At 37.3% G+C, this 19,359-nt stretch overlaps 2 protein-coding genes across 3 annotated transcripts in view; one reads left to right on the forward strand and one right to left on the reverse strand.

The window, feature by feature from the left end:
- The window catches only part of LOC138703560 (oxidative stress-induced growth inhibitor 1-like), a 113,118-nt gene extending 104,197 nt beyond the window's left edge, over positions 1-8,921 (reverse strand). The window contains exon 1 of one of the 2 annotated variants that reach the window (XM_069831529.1): positions 8,865-8,921. The gene's annotated coding sequence lies outside the window, so the exon portion shown is untranslated. Of the gene's footprint in view, positions 1-8,109; positions 8,299-8,864 lie in introns of those variants that run through there. The other variant, XM_069831525.1, reaches the window with a different exon arrangement.
- A 41-nt stretch (positions 8,922-8,962) lies between these two features.
- Positions 8,963-15,796, forward strand: LOC138703559 (nucleolar protein 9). Its single transcript, XM_069831524.1, has 5 exons — positions 8,963-9,245; positions 9,680-9,906; positions 9,992-10,250; positions 12,731-13,461; positions 14,868-15,796. Exons 1-5 carry the CDS (start codon positions 9,062-9,064, stop codon positions 15,129-15,131), a joined length of 1,665 nt encoding a protein of 554 aa, XP_069687625.1. The 5' UTR covers positions 8,963-9,061; the 3' UTR covers positions 15,132-15,796.
- The last annotated feature ends 3,563 nt before the right edge of the window (positions 15,797-19,359 follow it).

Consider the following 19,359-nt stretch of genomic DNA (forward strand, 5'->3'; position numbering starts at 1 on the left):
GTGATCACTGTTTTTAGTCAGCCAGCACCCTTCTGTTGCGTAACTGAGCCAGTGCGAATCAAGTTGGCGTGAAGTCTCTTGATGGTCTTGTAGTCCAGCGTCGCATTTCTTCCTTTCACCATTCTCCACCATCTCTGTACCATAATTGGGGACTGCCACACCTCCATTCGAGCATAAATTCGTGTTCGATCGTACACAGACAGTCTTGTGGACATGGTTAATGTTTTAAGATTTACACTACATTTCTCTGATTACATTAAATGTTTCGGACCGTACTCAGAACACAATGAAGTAAAAAAAAAAATGATAGCTTCTTTTGTGCTTTTATGCTCGACCATGCCGAAATGTAGTAATTATACACCTGGTAGCAGTCCTTTAATGCATGTCATTAAAGTACACCTACTCATTAAAGTACAGGTGTTCAGCCAATGACAACTCAGCTTACAGGTGTTCAGCCAATGACAAGTCAGCTTTGTACCGTTATAAAACCGCAAGTATCGATTATTCTCGGATATGCAATCGAAAGAGAATTAGCGAAAAGTCACTGAGGCTGGAAATCCAATACTGTCGCAGAAGGTTATGTTCTGTTACTATAATAATTAGCGTTGATTGTAAATAATATTCAAATAAATTCAATTTGTCATCTCGTTTTTCAATGTCGAATTCAATAATCAAGGTTATACCAAGTTTAACGGGATTACATCAAGGTCAATGACATTATTGTTCCTCGGAAAAAATCAATACTTTCGCGTCTGCGCACATCTCACAATTCACGACCTAGAACAAGGTCACTTCCGATCTTGTCAGATACAAATAAAATGTATACATCTGAATAATTTCGAGTTAGAAATATGATCGAGCATAAAAAGTCGTATGAAACTCGCCTATAATGACAATTAAGAAGCTCGTATGAAAATTATGAAACTCGCTTGCGCTCGTTTCATAAACATCCATACTCGCTTCTTAATTACTATCATTATAGGCTAGTTGCATAATGTACTATTATGGTATGTAACACGGTACATTTTAGCGTGGAATGGGTCACTTAACCTGATTGGTTTCGCTACTACAGTGTAATAAAAAGTTGAACATGAATATGGGTCGCCCTGTATATATATATATATATATATATATATATATATATATATATGTATATTAATAAATATTTAATATCAACCCAATACTTACGTCTACTTGATCCTTCAAAATTGTGGTTGAACACACTATAGGCACTCCTGCTCACAATAATCATCAATAAAGCTAATCGTACTTGCCGCCATTTTCAACTTAAAAGGTCAAACATCACCAAACAAACCAATTTTCAGTTTACTCATGGCGACCTACAACAATCAGTTCCTCGCTACATGCTACTGTTGAACGAAATAATGCACAATATAGCCTACCCACCGACAATGGGCAACTTTCAATTACTGCTGCATGCGTTAACATTTTAATAGAAAAAGGCATGCACAACTGACTGCATTTCGTACACTACTGATTCGTAGAGTTGAAAGAGAAGTTGAACCTGCACCTTAAAATTTGTGAAAAGCCTTTACTGAATAAAATGATGATGTATTTCAATTCTTTCATGATATGTAATGACAAACTATGTTCCATTTAATGTACCCTGTTTTCATACTTCAGGTAACAAAACCAGCTTCGAAACTTCATCCAAAAGTTGGATTATCCTGTCATAGCTTTCAAATCAATAATTTTGCTCATTAACCCGGAAACGAGTTGAAATTATAAACTATTTTCTTTCTTCATATTTGACACAAAAGCAGAATGAACAACTAGCAATATTGCGCAACTTCATTAAGCCTCGTGACATTGTGAAATACTACACACCGTCGAAGACAGCAAATTCAGCATTAGCGCCGGATATTACGTCACTACAATACCTGTCATGTCCCACGATTTGCTACTACACATGGGATTCCCACCATACAGAGTCACGTAATTACATTTTATGAAGCGATAGTAATGTTGTTTTAATGGACTTGTACCACGGAATGCTCGACAGATACAGTAAGTGAATACCTGGATTGTGTAAACCAGTTCACTAGGTTGGGGATATTGGGTTTCAAAGGTCAAGTAGAATTAGAGAACAATGAGATAGAACAGAATGGAATATAACAACAAAATTTATCTCTTATGACTTAGATCTATACGAAAATACATAGGCTAGATGCCCATCAAAGCACCTTCTTCACACATACATATATAAATTATCAATGTAACTTATAATATTATGATCATTTACGTGAGTGGGTCCACACCTGTAGAGTAACGGTCAACGCATCTGGCTGCAAAAGCAGGTGGCCCGGGTTCGAACCCCGGTCGGGGCAAGTTACCTGGTTGAGGTTTTTTCCGGGGTTTTCCCTCAACCTAATACGAGCAAATGCTGGGTAATTTTCGGTGTTGGACCCCGGACTCATTTCACCGGCATTATCACCTTATATCATTCAGACGTTAAATAACCTGAGATGTTGATACAGCGTCGTAAAATAACCCAATAAAATAAATAAAAAAATACATGAGTGGCAGTTGAAATTGCTTAACATTTTAATTATTTAACGGTAAGTTTATATGAAATATGTTTCTCGATCTTGGAATATCAAATAACAAATTTCTTCTAGATTTAACTGGAGGGATATAAAATAGAATCAGTTCGAGTATTTCTGTGAAATCGATACTATTTGTTAATAGTTTTCTTAGAAATGGCATCGAGAAAGTGATTCTTCTGTCACTGAGCGTATGTAATCGAAAAATTGATCTCAATAATCTAGTTGGGAACTGGAATGGACAAGGTATTTTGAATGTTTTATAATATGTGAAACCTAAGTAATGCATTCTGCATCATTGCAATAGAATAAATATTGCACAATGAATGAATACATTAAAATATAACATGATATAATAGAATAGAACAGGACAAAATAGAGAAGATTAGAATAGAATACCACAGACTAGAATGAAATATACTTACTTATGGCTTTTAAGGAACCCGGAGGTTCAGTGCCTTCCTCACCGTATTCAAGCAATGCATGCAAGAGTGAACGAAACGCATTCATTTATGCATGTTTTTCCACTAAAAATGAGATGAGCGCATGCGACAATTGCAAGCTACCCATCGCCTGTGGGTATCTTGTGCGTCTTTCATTCAACAGCAGAATGTAGCGAACAGCTGCTTATTCTAGGTGGCCTTGAATAAACTGAACATTGTTTTCTTTGATGATAGTGGACATTTTAAACTGAAAATGGCGACAAGTACGATTAGCTTTATTGAAGATTATTGCAAATACGAATACCTATGGGATGTTCAACCAAAATTTTGCGAATCAAATAGGCCTAAGTATCGGATCGATATTTAATATCTATATCCTTAATGACGATGACATTCAACACGGCGCACCAACGAATAGGGATTATAAAGAATGGACACTTAGCGTCGGTACCTTTGATGTAGCCGGACTCATTTCAATGACCTTCGAGCCAGCTAAAGCGTGAGATTCTGCATGCTCCCTAGAGTTGGCGCTGACATCACACCAGCAAGCAGTCGACACAGCGGAAATATAACACACATAATTAATACATCTAGGTACATTATGTACTCAAATAAAATAAATTGGATCCATAAAATAATAAATCCGTCATTAACTGTAATGTCTAGACTCTAGAGTTCCTTTATAATGAGAGTTGAGACGTTGACCCCAACATCAATTAAAATATGTAATGATTTGATAGCGCTGAAAATGGAAAAACAAAACTCTTACGAGAAGTAAAACCATATACCTATATCATATTACATACAAATATTAAACGAATTCGATACTTAATTTTATAATGTATTATATTATTTTATAATATAATTTATTATATCTGAAATATAAAATATTATTATTACAACTAGTTTGTCACTGAGAAATAAGGAAAAGCTGCAACTTGAATTTATTTGAAGCAAAGCGTTACTGGATTATGCAATAAGGTAGGCGATGTTTGAATCCTGTGTCTCAATTCTATTCTCAATTATTATCTTAGCGTATGCTCGATTACACTAACCTCTAGCGCTTGAAAGTGGAACTAAACGCTGCGCACAGAGAAACAAAACACAGGAAAATTCGCTCAGTGTCCATTCTTTATAATCCCTATTCGCTGGGCGCACCGTGTAGACACAAAATCTGCATGCTTCTACTTGAACGTTCGTTTTCAACTTGATTTTTTCAATATTCTCCCTAGATTGCATGCGTAAACGCATGAAAAATTGAACCCTATTTTATATCATAATCATGTATGAAGTATGGTATAGTATACTATACTCTCAGGATGATATAGTCAACATAGCGCATAAACAACCCAAGACACACATGCATGCAGTGAGATCTGCCGGGCATCCAATGAGTACACTACCACTGCACTGGCGCCAGAGCGAAATCGCGAAGCAGGTTATGTGGGGCGTGCTGCTGGGTTTCCTCCTCACAAGGTCGTCCTCGCTACAATTATTGTAATTACACCGGTGCCAGGTCCATTAGTCGGCTGTTGCTCTCACCGCGCGTCCTTGTGCGTGCGGCAGCAAGATTTCAGTTTAAAACTGGACAGGGAGCGGCTGAGGAAGCTCACGGGAGTTGTCCCGCCGCTTCAGCACCTTTCTGATTTATATCGGGCAGCCTGTTCGTAATTTGTAATTGTTCCCAAGTATACGCAATTCCACTTTATATATGTTCTCTTACATTACATCAGAGATGTCAAAACGCCTGCACTGCATGCTCTCAAGAACCCGCACAACATTTCCTTAAGAGCGATGATTGTGCTTTATCTTGCTGATAAGTTAACCTTGTTGAATTTGTATTGCTTGTAGTATGAGCCCGTAATTCAGGCGTTTTAACATCCCTGCATTACATTGTAATATATTCTATGTTCTCGTTTGTTGTATTTTATTCTATCGTGTTGTATTCTGCTCCTTTTAATATCCATTCTATCATATTCCTTTCAATTTTATCACGTTCTGTTCTGGTTGGTTGGCTATTTAACGATGCTGTATCAACTACTACGTTATTTAGCGTCGATGAGATTGGTGATAGCGAGATGGTATTTGGCGAGATTTCGCCATAGATTACCCGGCATTCAATTTACGGTTGGGGAAAGCCTCGGAAAAAACCCAACCAGGTAATCAGCCAAGCGGGGATCGAACCCGCGCCCGAGCGCAACTTCAGACCGGCAGGCAAGCGCCTTAACCGACTGAGCCACGCCGGTGGCTTGTTTTGTTCTGTTCTATCCATTTTACTACGTACAGTTATATTATTTTTCTGTTATTTTACTGTGTTCTATTTTATCCTATTAGGTTGCGTTTTGTTGTGTTATATTTCATTCTCGGGTTACATCAGCTGCTTGTCTATGCAGATGAGGTGAATATGTTAGGAGAAAATCCACAAACGGTTACTTGAAGCAAGTAAAGAGATAGGTTTGGAAGTAAATCCCGAAAAGACAAAGTAGGCCTATATGATTATGTCTCGTGAACAGAATATTGTACGAAATGGAAATATAAAAATTGAAAATTTATCCTTTGAAGACGTGGAAAAATTCAAATATCTTGGAGCAACAGTAAGAAACACTCGAGAGGAAATTAAACGCAGAATAAATATGAGAAATGCGTGTTACTATTCGGTTGAGAAGCTTTTGTCATCCAGTCTGCTCTTAAAAAATGTGAAAGTTAGAATTTATAAAACAGTTATATTACCGGTTGTTCTGTATGGTTGTGAAACTTGGACTCTCACTTTGAGAGAGGAACAGAGGTTAAGAGTGTTTGTGAATAAGGTGCTTACGAAAATATTTGGAGCTAAGAGGAATTAAGTTACAGGAGAATGTTACATAACGCAGAACTGCACGCATTGTATTCTTCACCTGACATAATTAGGGACATTACACCAGACGTTTGAGATGGGCAGGACATGTAGCACGTATGGACGAATCCAGAAATGCATATAGAGTATTACTTGGGAGGCCGTAGGGAAAAGATCTTTGGGGAGGCCGAGACGTAGATGGGAGGATAATATTAAAATGGATTTGAGGAAGGTGGGATATCATGGTAGAGACTGGATTAATCTTGCTCAGGACAGAGATCGACGGCGGGCTTATGTGAGGGCGGCAATGAACCTCCGGGTTCCTTAAAAGCCATAAGTAAGTGCCAAAGAAACAAACCTTTGAAAACAGAGCTTTCTTGTGCGACTAGTAATGTAATATCATTCGTTTTGTATATCTAGGGAGAAGGAGGGCCTAAATAAAATTACAATGGGACTTATAATTTTTCTTAGAGGATTGAGCAATGGACAGAAACTTTTTCTTTTGTAAAAACTAATTTTCAACGCATTTGCAGCCTTTTTTATATTCAGTCTTCAATTACTCAAATATCTGAGTTTTGATGCGAACTAGTTTTGAGCTGTTCTTAATAAACATACTACGGTACAACAAAACGAAAAATCTCTCAAAGTCAATTCAAAAATATTATATACGCCCTAATTTTTATCTGTTCCAAATTTCATATCAAATTTAAAAAATATATCACTATAAAAAGAAAACACTAAAGAACTAATACATTCTACGTACATGAAAGATTTTTTTTTTATTTCTAGTAGGTTATTTCACGAAGCTTTATCAACATCTTAGGTTATTTAGCGTCTGAATGAGATGAAGGTGATAATGCTGGTGAAATGAGTCCGACGTCCAGCACCGGAAGTTACCCAGCATCTGCTCATATTGGGTTGAGGGAAAACCCCGGAAAAAACCTCAACCAGGTAACTTGCCCCGACCGAGAGTCGAACCCGGGCCACCTGGTTTCGCGGCCAGACGCGCTGACCGTTACTCCACAGGTGTGAACTACATGAAATATTTTAAGCTTATTTCACATAGGAAAATGTATATGCATGCAAAAAATATTTAAAATTTCTAAGTAGGCCTACTTCTTGAGTTAATCATGTAAACATAGCCCGGCTAAATAAAATAATTACGCCACATATTTTCATAATAAAAAATAAGGTTTTCAAAAACATAAAATTTCTTGGTGATGTAGGTTACATGTTTCTAGTGAGCATTGTATGCAATGGAGGTGAAAATGAATTAGACATCCTACCCCATTATCTTCTGGCTTATTTGCCTCATGAGTGATGTCTTATTGCTGTCACGATGTTTCAACCAGTCTTCGGACTGTTGACTAAACATATATACAGCGATGTACAGATAGTTTATATTAAGCATGCCAATTTTTATTTCCAAAGAAAGGACATAGATTCTGAGAAAAAATGCTGTTGTTGTTTTCTAATGCCAGGCGTTTGACAATAAAGTCATTTGACCTCTTGCACTCCAATATTTTTTAAATATATTATGTTGAAGTAAGAAGAAAAGCGTAGAAAAATAACTCTAATGGGTCGTCTTTCAATTGCAATGGGATGTTTCATGTTCATGAACTTGCGAAGAGAAATCGATCAGGCAAAAGGTCGGCGAGGACAATTCATTCAACGCCACTTTATGTAAAATACCTAGTAGCTGATGCGAAGAACTATGATATACCTAGTGCGGCACTATTTGTTAGTGGCAAGCGAAGGAAGATAAAATGTATGCACCAAGTATATTACGAGTAATTCGTTTCAGAAACAAGTCTTGAGCACAGGATACAACAATTTTGAAGGAACAAATCAAGCGCCAATTTTTGTTTAGGGTAGGGTAGGAGGGGAGGCAATAATTACAATCGTATGCATCCTGAAACAATTTTTTGGAACAAAGAGTAAATAGAACTTTTGGTAGCCTACACTAACGAAGGCGAGTGAGCCACATGAGTTGCAGGAAGAAAACGGTTGTATCTTTCGCGTGCAGAACGCGTGAGATCCTATCACTGTCTAAACTGACACAACTCCATAGATTCGAAACAATGTAATCATGAAATGCATTGTCACATACACATGACGATGCACGAAGGAATAATGCACTCGTTGTAAATATAGAATTAAACTGAAACACAGGACGTTAGCCATTACGTCTATTTACATGCATAACCACGTGGAATCCGATGTCATCTGAGGAGTCATTGCAACAATCAACATAACAAATTGTACTTACTCGAATACGAATGTCGGCAATGGATGACAGTCCAATTGTGATTCGCAGGAAAGCTCACAGAACTCAGTACCACTGGTTAGGTATCGAGTAAACTATTTCCAGAACTGAAATCCTACTCGAAACAGAATTAAATCCAGGGCAGACGAAACCTACTCTCTCCACCAACAGCAAATGATAACTGACATCTGAAGAACGCAACATGGAAGGGAGGGAAGAAATTTTACAGGAAATAGATCTCACTTCGTCAATATAACGGCTTTCTAAAAAGAAGTAAGAACTTCCATGATTGTGCAGGCGTATATATGCCATATACATAAATGAAACTATTTTAGAAACAACAAAATGTTAACCAGGACAAAGAATGATTATATGAGACATCATCATACTCTTCGTACATAAAATTGGGTAATCGATATTCTAGAAATGTCTTTCTTATGAACATCTTCAACGCCATTATTGGCTGCCGACGAATACGTCACAAGGCAAACCCGCGTCGGTATCGACTTACGACATGATGAGTAACAATATGCAATGCCGGCTATGTTATTAGTTCTAGTATTGTTATGAGTGTCATGACATTTTACATTATTTATTATTTCCCCAAGGGCATTTCCACGATTACATCACTACTTTACATATACACAGTATAACCGAAATGGCTGAAACTGTAATTTACACTTTCAATTGAAGTTGAACACAAGAACTTCTAACACTAAAACATGTAATTTAAATTCGGCAGAGTTCAATAACATTACCTTGCCAAATCGGTACAGCAAAAATTCACCATAATTTTTCCTCACATTACAATTGAACTCACCAGGTGGCAGTGGTGTGTAATCAGCGAGTCACAGCCTTCTTGATTATCGACATTAAAGTTGTCCTGTTTGTGAATGGAATATCGAAATACACGTGGCCTGTGGACCTTGCTCGTTGGAAAGTGTTAATAAGTAAAATGGAATCACAACAACGTGGAAAGAAGCGAAAGAAGAGAAAATCAGTTTTGAAAAATGCCAGGAAGTATGGTAAACAAGGAAAATTTGGAAGAGGAAGTTTTCTTAATGAAGATACATACCAATATTTTGTTCGTGTGTTAGAACTTCTGCAGTCAAATAACTTCGAAACAGAAGAGGAGAAAGGTAATCGGTACCGATAACCTATAACATTTTTGGGTAATTTGCTAGGAGACGTCGTTGCATATGGACCACTTTTACATTAAACCTAACCTTAGTGTATACAACGTATACTAAAACATTAACCTAACCTAACGTAACCTGTCACAGATTAAGGAAAAGGTTAGGTTAGGATTTTAGTATATCTTGCAGAAACAAATTTTAGGTTTAATGTAAAAGTGCAACGACGTCTCCTAGCAAATTACCCCAAAGTTAAATTTAGTGTATGCAAAATATACTAAAACGCTAAATTAATCTAACATTTCTTATATTTCCTGTTCCTAGAAGCAATGCTACAATACTGAATCTGTACTGGATAACATAGGCCGAAGACTGGAATGAATAGGCCTAATTATTCATTTCGTTTTAACTTAAATATGCCAATTAATCGTCTGTTTCAGTTGTTTTCGTCAACAATGTATTTGATGAAACTATTGGTGAAGAAGTTAATTATTCTTGTAATCAGCTTGCATCTGCGGCACTAGAAAAGTTATTGCCTTTTGCCAAAGATGTAGTGTTAAGGAGATTCATGGAAGCCTTCGGGGAGAATCTCCGCCCCATTTGCTGTGATGCCTATGGAAGCCACATTGTGGAGAAGCTAATTGTGCTTGCATCAGAAAAAGGAAAGGTAAGTACTGCTAGATGTTGCATGCATGTAACTTAAGTTACCAAACTAACTAAGGTGTTTCAAATTTGCTATTTTCTGTTAATAGCATTCAGAAGAGAAAAGTGCTGAAAACTTCCGCTGTTGGGTGCAGAAAGTAGGTCGGTTCATACTCAACAACTTGGAAGACTTTGTGTGGGACACTTACGCCAATCACATTATTCGAACTGTTACCGAATGTTTGGGGGGGACAGCAGCCAGAAACTCCAAGATGCAGCAGCAACCTGGAGCAAACCCTACACCAGCGGAATACACAGAGCTATTGTCACAGTTTGTGCACCGTCTTTCTGCTTGGCCCCAGTTTCAAGGTTAGTTCCAGGATTGCACAGAATATGTGAATTGACTTTCCATACTCGAAAACCAGGTTCGACTCTTCTTTTGGACCTGTGACAATTTAGGTTTTTGTCAACTCTATTATAGGCTATCTACAAGGAAAAGTACCTAACTACAAAAATGTGCATTACAAGGGTAATTCTGGAGGACGACCACGCCATGATTTTCTAACTTTTTTTTTTTTTTTACAAACAACGATTTCATGCTTCATTTTCGAAAGGTAATAGGAAAAAAAAAAGTCGGAATCACACAATTTCGACTATCTAATTCATAACCTTAACTAACTCAAGCAAAACTATGCTAAATTAAGCTAACCTAAACTAATCCAAGCTAACAGGTTAGCTTAAGGTACGATCACACGTCGCTACTTTTGCAGCGATGCAGTACAAAAAACTGCGCAACTCTTGTACTGCGACGTGTGAACAACGGTGCAACCCGAAAAGTAGCGGCTGCCGAACCTGCTGCCTGCTACTTTTCCATGCTGTGCGCAACTTCAAAGTAGCGACGTGTGAACAGGGTTCTCAGGGTTGCAGCCGCAGCATTTTTGATATCGGTTTGTTGAAACTTTTGCTGCGGTTGCAACCAGTGTTACCACCAAATGTGTCAATGATACTTTTATTGTTTGGATATATTTTAATGTTAAATGTGATGAAAATAAATTATTTGTAACAGTTATTAAATACACAATACAGTCTGAGCATAATTGGTGACGATATAATTCATTTTTTTAATTTTCCGTAGCGTAGTTCCAAACAGGAGGGTTGCCAACATTGATTACGTGAATATACTGTTGGTTATCATTTAAGTATATAGGCGTTTATAAAGCTTTATAGTAAAAATAATGTCAATTTCTGAATACTAGATATGACAGAAAAGCAAATAATAGAAAAGGAAGCTTTCGCATGAGTTTCTTAATAATGCGAACATAACCACAAAATGTATATTGAGAAGTCAACACGGAGATGGGAACCTGCAGCATGACTGCGGCTGCAAAAGTAGCGCCTTGCGTGTGAACAGACTCTCAACCTCCAGTTGCAACTTTTGCAGCACTCGGGTTGCGCAGCACGAAAAGTAGCGTGCAGCGCGCTACTTTTGGCTTACGTGTGAACAGGACACGCAACTTTTGCAGCTGCAGTATAAAAGTAGCGCTGCAAAAGTAGCGACGTGTGACCGTACCTTTAGTTTTCCTTTGGTTATGTTAGGTTACAGTCGAAATGATGTTTCCGAAATTTGTTTTCTATTACCTTTCGAAAATGGAGCATAAAGTCGTGGAATTGTCGTCCTCCAGAATTACCATTACAGGTAATTAGAAACTAAGTACAAATCTTTCACTTACTTATGGCTTTTAAGAAACCTGGATATTCATTGCCGCCCTCGCATAAGCCCACCATCGGTCCCTATTCTGAGCGAGATCTTTGCTATGATCATGCCAGAGAATCAGTCCCACTCTGAGGCTTATTTTAAGACAAACCTCTCACTGCTTTGTAAATTTCACGAATATAAAATAATGCAACCAAGATGATTGTCGAAATTTTATGCAATGCAGCCAACAGACCTGATGCCACGAATATTTACAGTATAGGCTACTAAACTACAGCAATTTAATTAATTAAAACACAATATACAATTAATTCTGGGAATGGGTGTGACAGAATTTCACAGTCCTGCCTGTAGAAATATTAAGAGAAGTGAAGATCCATTTTGTCATTCGAATGCTGTCCTGGGATAGATGATATGTCGGAGAGCTTGTAAGCATGTTTGTATGTCCATCAGCAACAAAGTTGATGAAATGATTCATTGTCAGATGGGCTGCAATATCACCAGTCATTAAATCATTTGTTGTTGTTTTCTAATGCCAGGCGTTTGACAATAAAGTCATTTGACCTCTTGCACTCCAATATTTTTCAAAGATATTATCATGGCCAGCCACTGAAGCACAGATTTTGAGGTGTTCTGAATCCATTTCTTGGTTTGAGTTGCACAATGGGCAGTTAGGGGACTGATATATTCCAATTCTATGCAGGTGTTTGGCCAAACAATCATGGCCTGTTGCCAATCTAAATGCAGCTACAGACGATTTTCGTGGTAAATCGGGAATTAACTGTGGATTTTGATGCAGATAGTTCCATTTTTTCCCTTGAGATTGTGTTATCAAATTTTGTTTGTTGAAGTCTAAGTATGTAGATTTAATAAATCTTTTCACAGAGTAATACGTAGATTTAGTAACAGGTCTGTAAGTAGCAGTGCAGGAATAATTTGTACTGTGCAATGAAGTTGAATAAAGTTTTGGCATTTTAGGTCCTATAGAATTTTAATAATGGTATCCTGTGTACATGAAGCATAGAGATATCTTAATGACATACTTCTGGGATCTAGCAAACAAGGCACAGAACTAGAAATCTGTTCCCTATTAATGAGTGCTGTGTTTAAAGACAGACTTGTGCCTATGTTGCAGAGCTCGCACACAGCAATCTGACATCTGGACTGCTGCAGGCTCTGCTATATGCCTCCCATTCGGCTGACTCCCAGCTGAATGAGAAGCTGGTCTCCAAGCTGCTGGCCAAATGCTTTGTACAGGATTTGTCTGACAATGCAGCAGCACTGCGACTTGTTGAGGCTGCACTAGTCACAGCATCACCTGCTACCTGGACACGCATCTATGAGCAGTGCTTCCGAGGTCAGTTGGCAACCTTGGCACAACATCCCATGGCCAATTTCTCCGTGCAGAAGTTGCTGGACAGCTGTACTGACAAACAGCTCTTCGAGGGGCTGTTTGACGAGCTGGAGGAGCATGTGGGGTCTGTACTGGCGCAGCGTCACTCTGGGGTGCTGCTGAGTCTAGCACAGGGGTGCAGGCGCCTGGGCACACGGCAGAGCAGATTCATGCAGATGCTATCAGGAGCACTGCAGTGCTCGGAGGCCAGCGAGTTAGTGCCACTTGTGGCCAGGCTTCTACCCTGTGAAGAGGATGGTGTCCTGCGGGTCCACCTGCATGGCTCTCTCATTCTACAAGCAATGCTGCACTTCAACAAACCAATTCGTGTCGTGAGCAGCCTGTTGGATATGCAGCCCACCAGGCTCCAGGCACTATTCACTGACTTGGCAGGTTGTCATATCACGGATGCCTTCATGCAGAGTCAGCATGTTGGAGAGAAGAGCCGTGATCGCATGATCAAGAAGCTTCAGGTGAGCCGAATGGATAAGATGAACCTTGTCTTGTGTTTAATGGTATTAAATAGCGTTAGTAGAAATGAGATTAGTTGAAGATGAAAATTATCAAACTCCATTATATTCTACTCCAGAGTTTTTCGCAAGAGATATATAATACTCGCCAGCGTTTTTGGCATGTGTCCTAGAGTATAGTGCCCAGTTTGTGAGCATGTTGCTAGTGCAGCTGAGAATGGTACTACTTCCTATACACGTCACATCAGCCATTTGTCAAACACAGTTGTCAGACTGACTGCTACAAAGGTAAAACACTCGTACTTAACATTCCCATTACTTATTTCACATGTCAAAAACGGTGACACGGACTGTAATAAAATGAAGCAGTGAGGAGAGTAGAAAGGAAGGGGATGTAGATATAACATAATATTTCACCAACTGTACTTACAGTGAAATATGAATTTTAAGCATGTAACAAAAAATGTATGAACTATTTGGCATTATGTTAGAAAAAGCAGGACTTGATGTGATGTGAACAGTTTGTTTGTTTATCCAATTTCAGATTAACGAGGATGTACTGTAATGCTGGAACTTTCTCTAGAAAACATTTTGTTTCTTAAAGATACCTTCACAAATTACTTTGTAAAACTGACATAATTTGTACCCACATTGCATTAGTGAATCAACTCAAAATTGCTAGTTTAGAGAAAATGGCATGTAAGTTTCAAATGATAAAATTTAAATACATTTCAAGTTACCTGCTACTTTTTATGTATTATACATAACAGGTAGCATGTAATCTGAAATGTATTTAATTTCATTGTTTGAAACTTAAAAGTTATTTTATCTAAACGATAATTTTGAGTTGCACTGAGAGTGCGAATTATAGCCACTATGGAAATGGAGAAAAATAAGATATTTTACTCTTCTGTAGACGAAGTCATAAACATACTCGTACAATTAATATATAAAATATATCTAACTATTTGACGTGAACTTGTCTAAAATTAATTACATCTGCCTTGAACCATACGATTTGTAAATGTATTCAGATACCTTACTTTTTGGGATTATATAAGTCCTTATGTGCAATGTAGAAAAGGAAAGTTCTAACTTATTTGTGTGCATAGCAAGTGATTTCATTTATATAGTATCTTTCAAATAACAGTTCAAGAAAATGAACTACGAACAAGAATATCATTAACATAATATGGTAAAAGAACTGAATTGCTGCAAAATACGTTAAATATTTAATGATAAAGTATGAGTGATCTTATTAACATTGATTTTTCTTACTATTAAATATCGAATAGACTGATTCACTTGTTGTTAAGCCTCTGGATACTTATATTGTTTGTTTCATTAGACTAGCTGGGGAAATCTATGGTAATTTATTGTAATACAGTGAATTATTCTGTGTGATGCAGGGGATGTATGTGTCATTGGCTTGCTCGAGGCACGGGTCACGCAGTCTGGATGCCATCTGGGAAGTTGCAAACCTCAAGCAGAAGTTTCTAATCATGGACGAACTTTCTAAGAAGGAAAATATATTGAACAATGACAAGTACGGTTCTATCCTGAGCAGCAAATACTGTGTGTCGCTGTACAAGCACCGCAAGGAAGAATGGAAAGACTTGCAAGGCAAGGAGACCCGCAAGCGGAAACTGTTTGCAGACATTATTGGCAAATAAAGTGAAATATTTTTACAGTTTATAATGTGTCATTTCTTCTCTTTCCTAAGGAACTTTAGTCTTACTAGTACGTGAAGAAGGATGGGTGGAGTGGAGAAAAATTATCTCCGGCACCGGGATCCAAACCCGGGTTTTCAGTTTCTCCCGGCCATTTCAATCCAGCATCGGAACTGGAATTCATTGTGGCCTAGTGGATAAAGCGTCATCACATAGAACTGAAGACCCGGGTTCGGGTCCAGTGCCAGAGAGAATTTTTCTCCGCTCCACCCATCCTTCATCATATGGTAATACAGAATTCCTGCACGGAAATATCATATGTACTTCGGTACATTACAGTAATAGTTGCTAGTGCAGGTGTTATGGGCCTATTATGTGGCCTCAATTCTCTAGGCCTGATACTAGCTGATTTCTTTGTTTTGAGGTTTTGTAAAGAAAGTTGTCAATGCATAGCAATCCAGAGATATTGATAATCTCAAATTAAAAAATTCTTTCAGCTTTTGAAATAGTTACCCTGAAATGTAAGGCCACACATAGGAGGGATTAGCCTCATAGTGTGAATTGTATTGTGTACACATTGGTGGCACATTGAAGTCTAATGTTCAAAACTGTTATCCTTCTGGAATGTATTACAGATGACTGAAAAATAAATAGTAACCGATCTCATATTACAGCATTTTTATTTTATGTCTTCCCAAACAGCCTTTAATATAGTGGAACAAAAACAAATGTGATATTCCTTAGATCCACTTTAATACATACGCGAAATAGGTTAGGCACATTAGGTACGAAACACAAAAATAATTGAATTGAAGGGAAAGAATAGAACTTGGAATAGAATGAAGATGTCCCAATGAAAAGTCTACATAATTCAGGGAAAGTAAATGAGGGAATTATGACTTCGAATTTACAAGTGAAGAGTTGACAGATAACTAAAAGAAAAAATTACATATCACCCACCCATTCTCCACCATAGTGGTTAAGAAAGAAATATTGTTGAAGACAGGAAGTCTGCTTCATAGAAGCTTCAGAATAAAAGTCACCAGGAAAAATGAGTGAAAGAGATGGGAAGCAGTGATTGAAGAAGGAAAGGTTGGCGAAGAGCTTTGTGTAACAGAGAAATTGTTGCACAGTGTATAATATATGCACGTTTTGCGAAATTAATGCTTTCTTTTAGTCCTGAGAATTGATGACATCAGTTGTCTTACTAATACGATTTTTATTTTGGAAAAAGCTAAATAGTATTTATAGTATTTTCTGTAAAAAAAAAAGACCAACGTTTTAGAAAAGTGTAGTTTTCAGAAAAAGCTTTCAAGAAATAACTCTTAAAGAAGGAGCCATTAAGAGTTATGAAGGTGTTTAAAAAGGACGGGATATGCACAATTAGGTTAGAATTGAATGTTTCAGACAACTGTGTTAAGTAAATTTTAACTTCCTGGCGCCCATAGTAACAATTGAACTGTCCCAACTCAGAAAGTTCCATTTTTTATTAAAATTGATATTTAAGTTAATTTTGGGTTGACGAAAAGCATGGTGATAGTCACTTGATTCACTTTTTTGTTGTTTGTGAAATATAAAGGTTTGAATAGATGCACGTAACTTCTCCCTCCCTGTTGCTCTGCCATCTTTTTATACAATATTAACACTGTACGAGTATATACTATGCACTAATACTAATTTACGTTGCAGAAAACTTATTAGAATATAAGTCTTCTTTGCAAGTAGCAGTATTGTGTTCCTCTGGGGCGTGCTTCCGAACAGGGGCAGCAGTATTTCCTCTAAGGTTAGAGCCCTTTAGGTGTGTGTGTGTACTAATCGAAAATTAGGGGCTAGAAAATATTGAGAATAGGACGCATGTTTATATGACATTTTTTTTTTTCGATTAATACACACACACCTAAACTGGGCTCTAACCTTAGAATTGCTGCTGCCCCTGTTTGGAAGCGCGCCCTTTCTCTGTGACGGCACTTCAGTCCCTGAAGATATCAAAGCTAGTAATCAAAAGCTTGGAAGCAACAATCCAACTCTCCTGGCTGAGAACCTGAGAAGAGTTATTCCATATCCAATGCCGAAAAAGCCTCAAGTCCTATAAATTTTGCATTTTTCAGTTTTCTAATAATTCTGATTTCCCAATATCATACAAATCATCTTTTTTTTTTGTTATTGTAAGGAAAATGGTAAGTGTGACAACCAAGACCTTTCTATTAAACTCGTTTGTGACCACAATCCAAGACAGTGTTGACCATAGACAAATAACAGAGATGTTGACTGCCTACTATCACGCAAAATCCACTTCACAAGTTTATTCGTTATTTCAGATTCTTTAAGAGAGGATATAGACTTCACTAATAGGTGCTGTAACATTGAAAGATGAACTGGAAACAGCAACATTAGAAGACGTAGAACCAGCTTGGAAAGAATGAACATGTTTAGATGATATTGGAGACTATTTATGCTCCCACTGTAACTGAACAATTTTCGCATTTCTTACAAAACTCTGTTTTTCTATCCGTGACTTTTCCAAAATCCTTAAATTTAAATCCAAGTTTTTCACGCGACATTTCATAAGCCATATTTGTAACTACTACTACTACTTACTGGCTTTTAAGGAACCCGGAGGTTCATTGCCGCCCTCACATAAGCCGCCATTGGTCCCTATCCTGAGCAAGATTAATCCAGTCTCTACCATCATATCCTACCTCCCTCAAATCCATTTTAATATTATCTTCCCATCGACGTCTCGGCCTCCCCAAAGGTCTTTTGCCCTCCAGCCTCCCAACTAACACTCTATATGCATTTCTGGATTCGCCCATACGTGCTACATGTCCTGCCCATCTCAAACGTCTGGATTTTATGGTCCTAATTATGTCAGGTCAAGTATACAATGCGTGCAGCTCTGTGTTGTGTAACTTTCTCCATTCTCCCGTAACTTCATCCCTCTTAGCCCCAAATATTTTCTTAAGAACCTTATTCTCAAACACCCTTAATCTCTGTTCCTCTCTCAAAGTGAGAATCCAAGTTTCACAACCATACAGAACAACCGGTAATATAACTGTTTTATAAATTCTAACTTTCAGATTTTTTGACAGAAGACTAGATGACAAAAGCTTCTCAACCGAATAATAACAGGCATTTCCCATATTTATTCTGCGTTTAATTTCCTCCCGAGAGTCGTTTATGCTTGTTACTGTTGCTCCAAGATATTTGAATTTTTCCACCTCTTCGAAAGATAAATCTCCAATTTTTATAGTTCCATTTCGTACTATATTCTGGTCACGAGACATAATCATATACTTAGGTCACAAATATACAACACTGAATACACAGACCTCTGAATAACCAACAATCACACACAATTTTTATAGTGAACTGATAATCTAGAGCCATTGAAACTTGAGTTTTGAGTTTCATAAACAGCTAATACACAAAGGACAAAACAAAGTACCAGTATCCAATTCCAAGAAATACTGTTACTCAGATCATTAACCTTCTTCCAATTGCAAACTTCCAGCTATCATTGGGTAGTTATTTTGACAAAGGACAACATGTCCGCAAATATAATACAATATGTGGTATGGCCTTTCCATAGTTTTTGAAAGTAAATGATCACCTAAGGTAAGTTTACCAGAGATTCTCCCGAAAATGTCTCTAAATATCCCCAGGTTTTTAGTGTTAATTATTAATATGGTTTAACGATCCTTGCACATTGCTATGGATGAATTTTTTTAATGCAATTTTGCCGCTTTTTCATGATGCCGTAATGAAAATAAGATGGGAACGTAATTGCAGTCGAGTCTTCCATATTGTTATAAAAGTTAATAGAAAGATTGAACTTTAGGAAAAAAGAAATTTATTCCATCATCAATTAAGGAACTTTTGGAATCTTCAAAATATGGTTCTTATTCTGTAACATAATTTTTTAGTGTCTCATAAATTTTATTAATGTGCTGTTGAATATCTCAATATCTTCGTTTTTCATTCACAAGATAGAATATCTGTGAAATGTATTTTACTGAATTCTCCAGAAAGAGAAAAATTTGAAGGAAAAGTCCACAATTTTTATTCAAATGTAGGTGGGCTTTACCTGAATGAAGATCATTTATTTAATGAAATTTCTTGCTTGAAGAAATATATGACTTCTTAGGAAATAGCAAAGTGAAATAAAGAAAAAATGCTATTCTTTGCTCAAAATAGAGCAAAGTTTTTTTTATTTATCTCTGAGAAAATGAAA

The sequence above is a fragment of the Periplaneta americana genome, chromosome 7 (assembly GCF_040183065.1).
Source record: "Periplaneta americana isolate PAMFEO1 chromosome 7, P.americana_PAMFEO1_priV1, whole genome shotgun sequence".
In the NCBI taxonomy this organism is placed as follows: Eukaryota; Metazoa; Arthropoda; class Insecta; order Blattodea; family Blattidae; genus Periplaneta; species Periplaneta americana.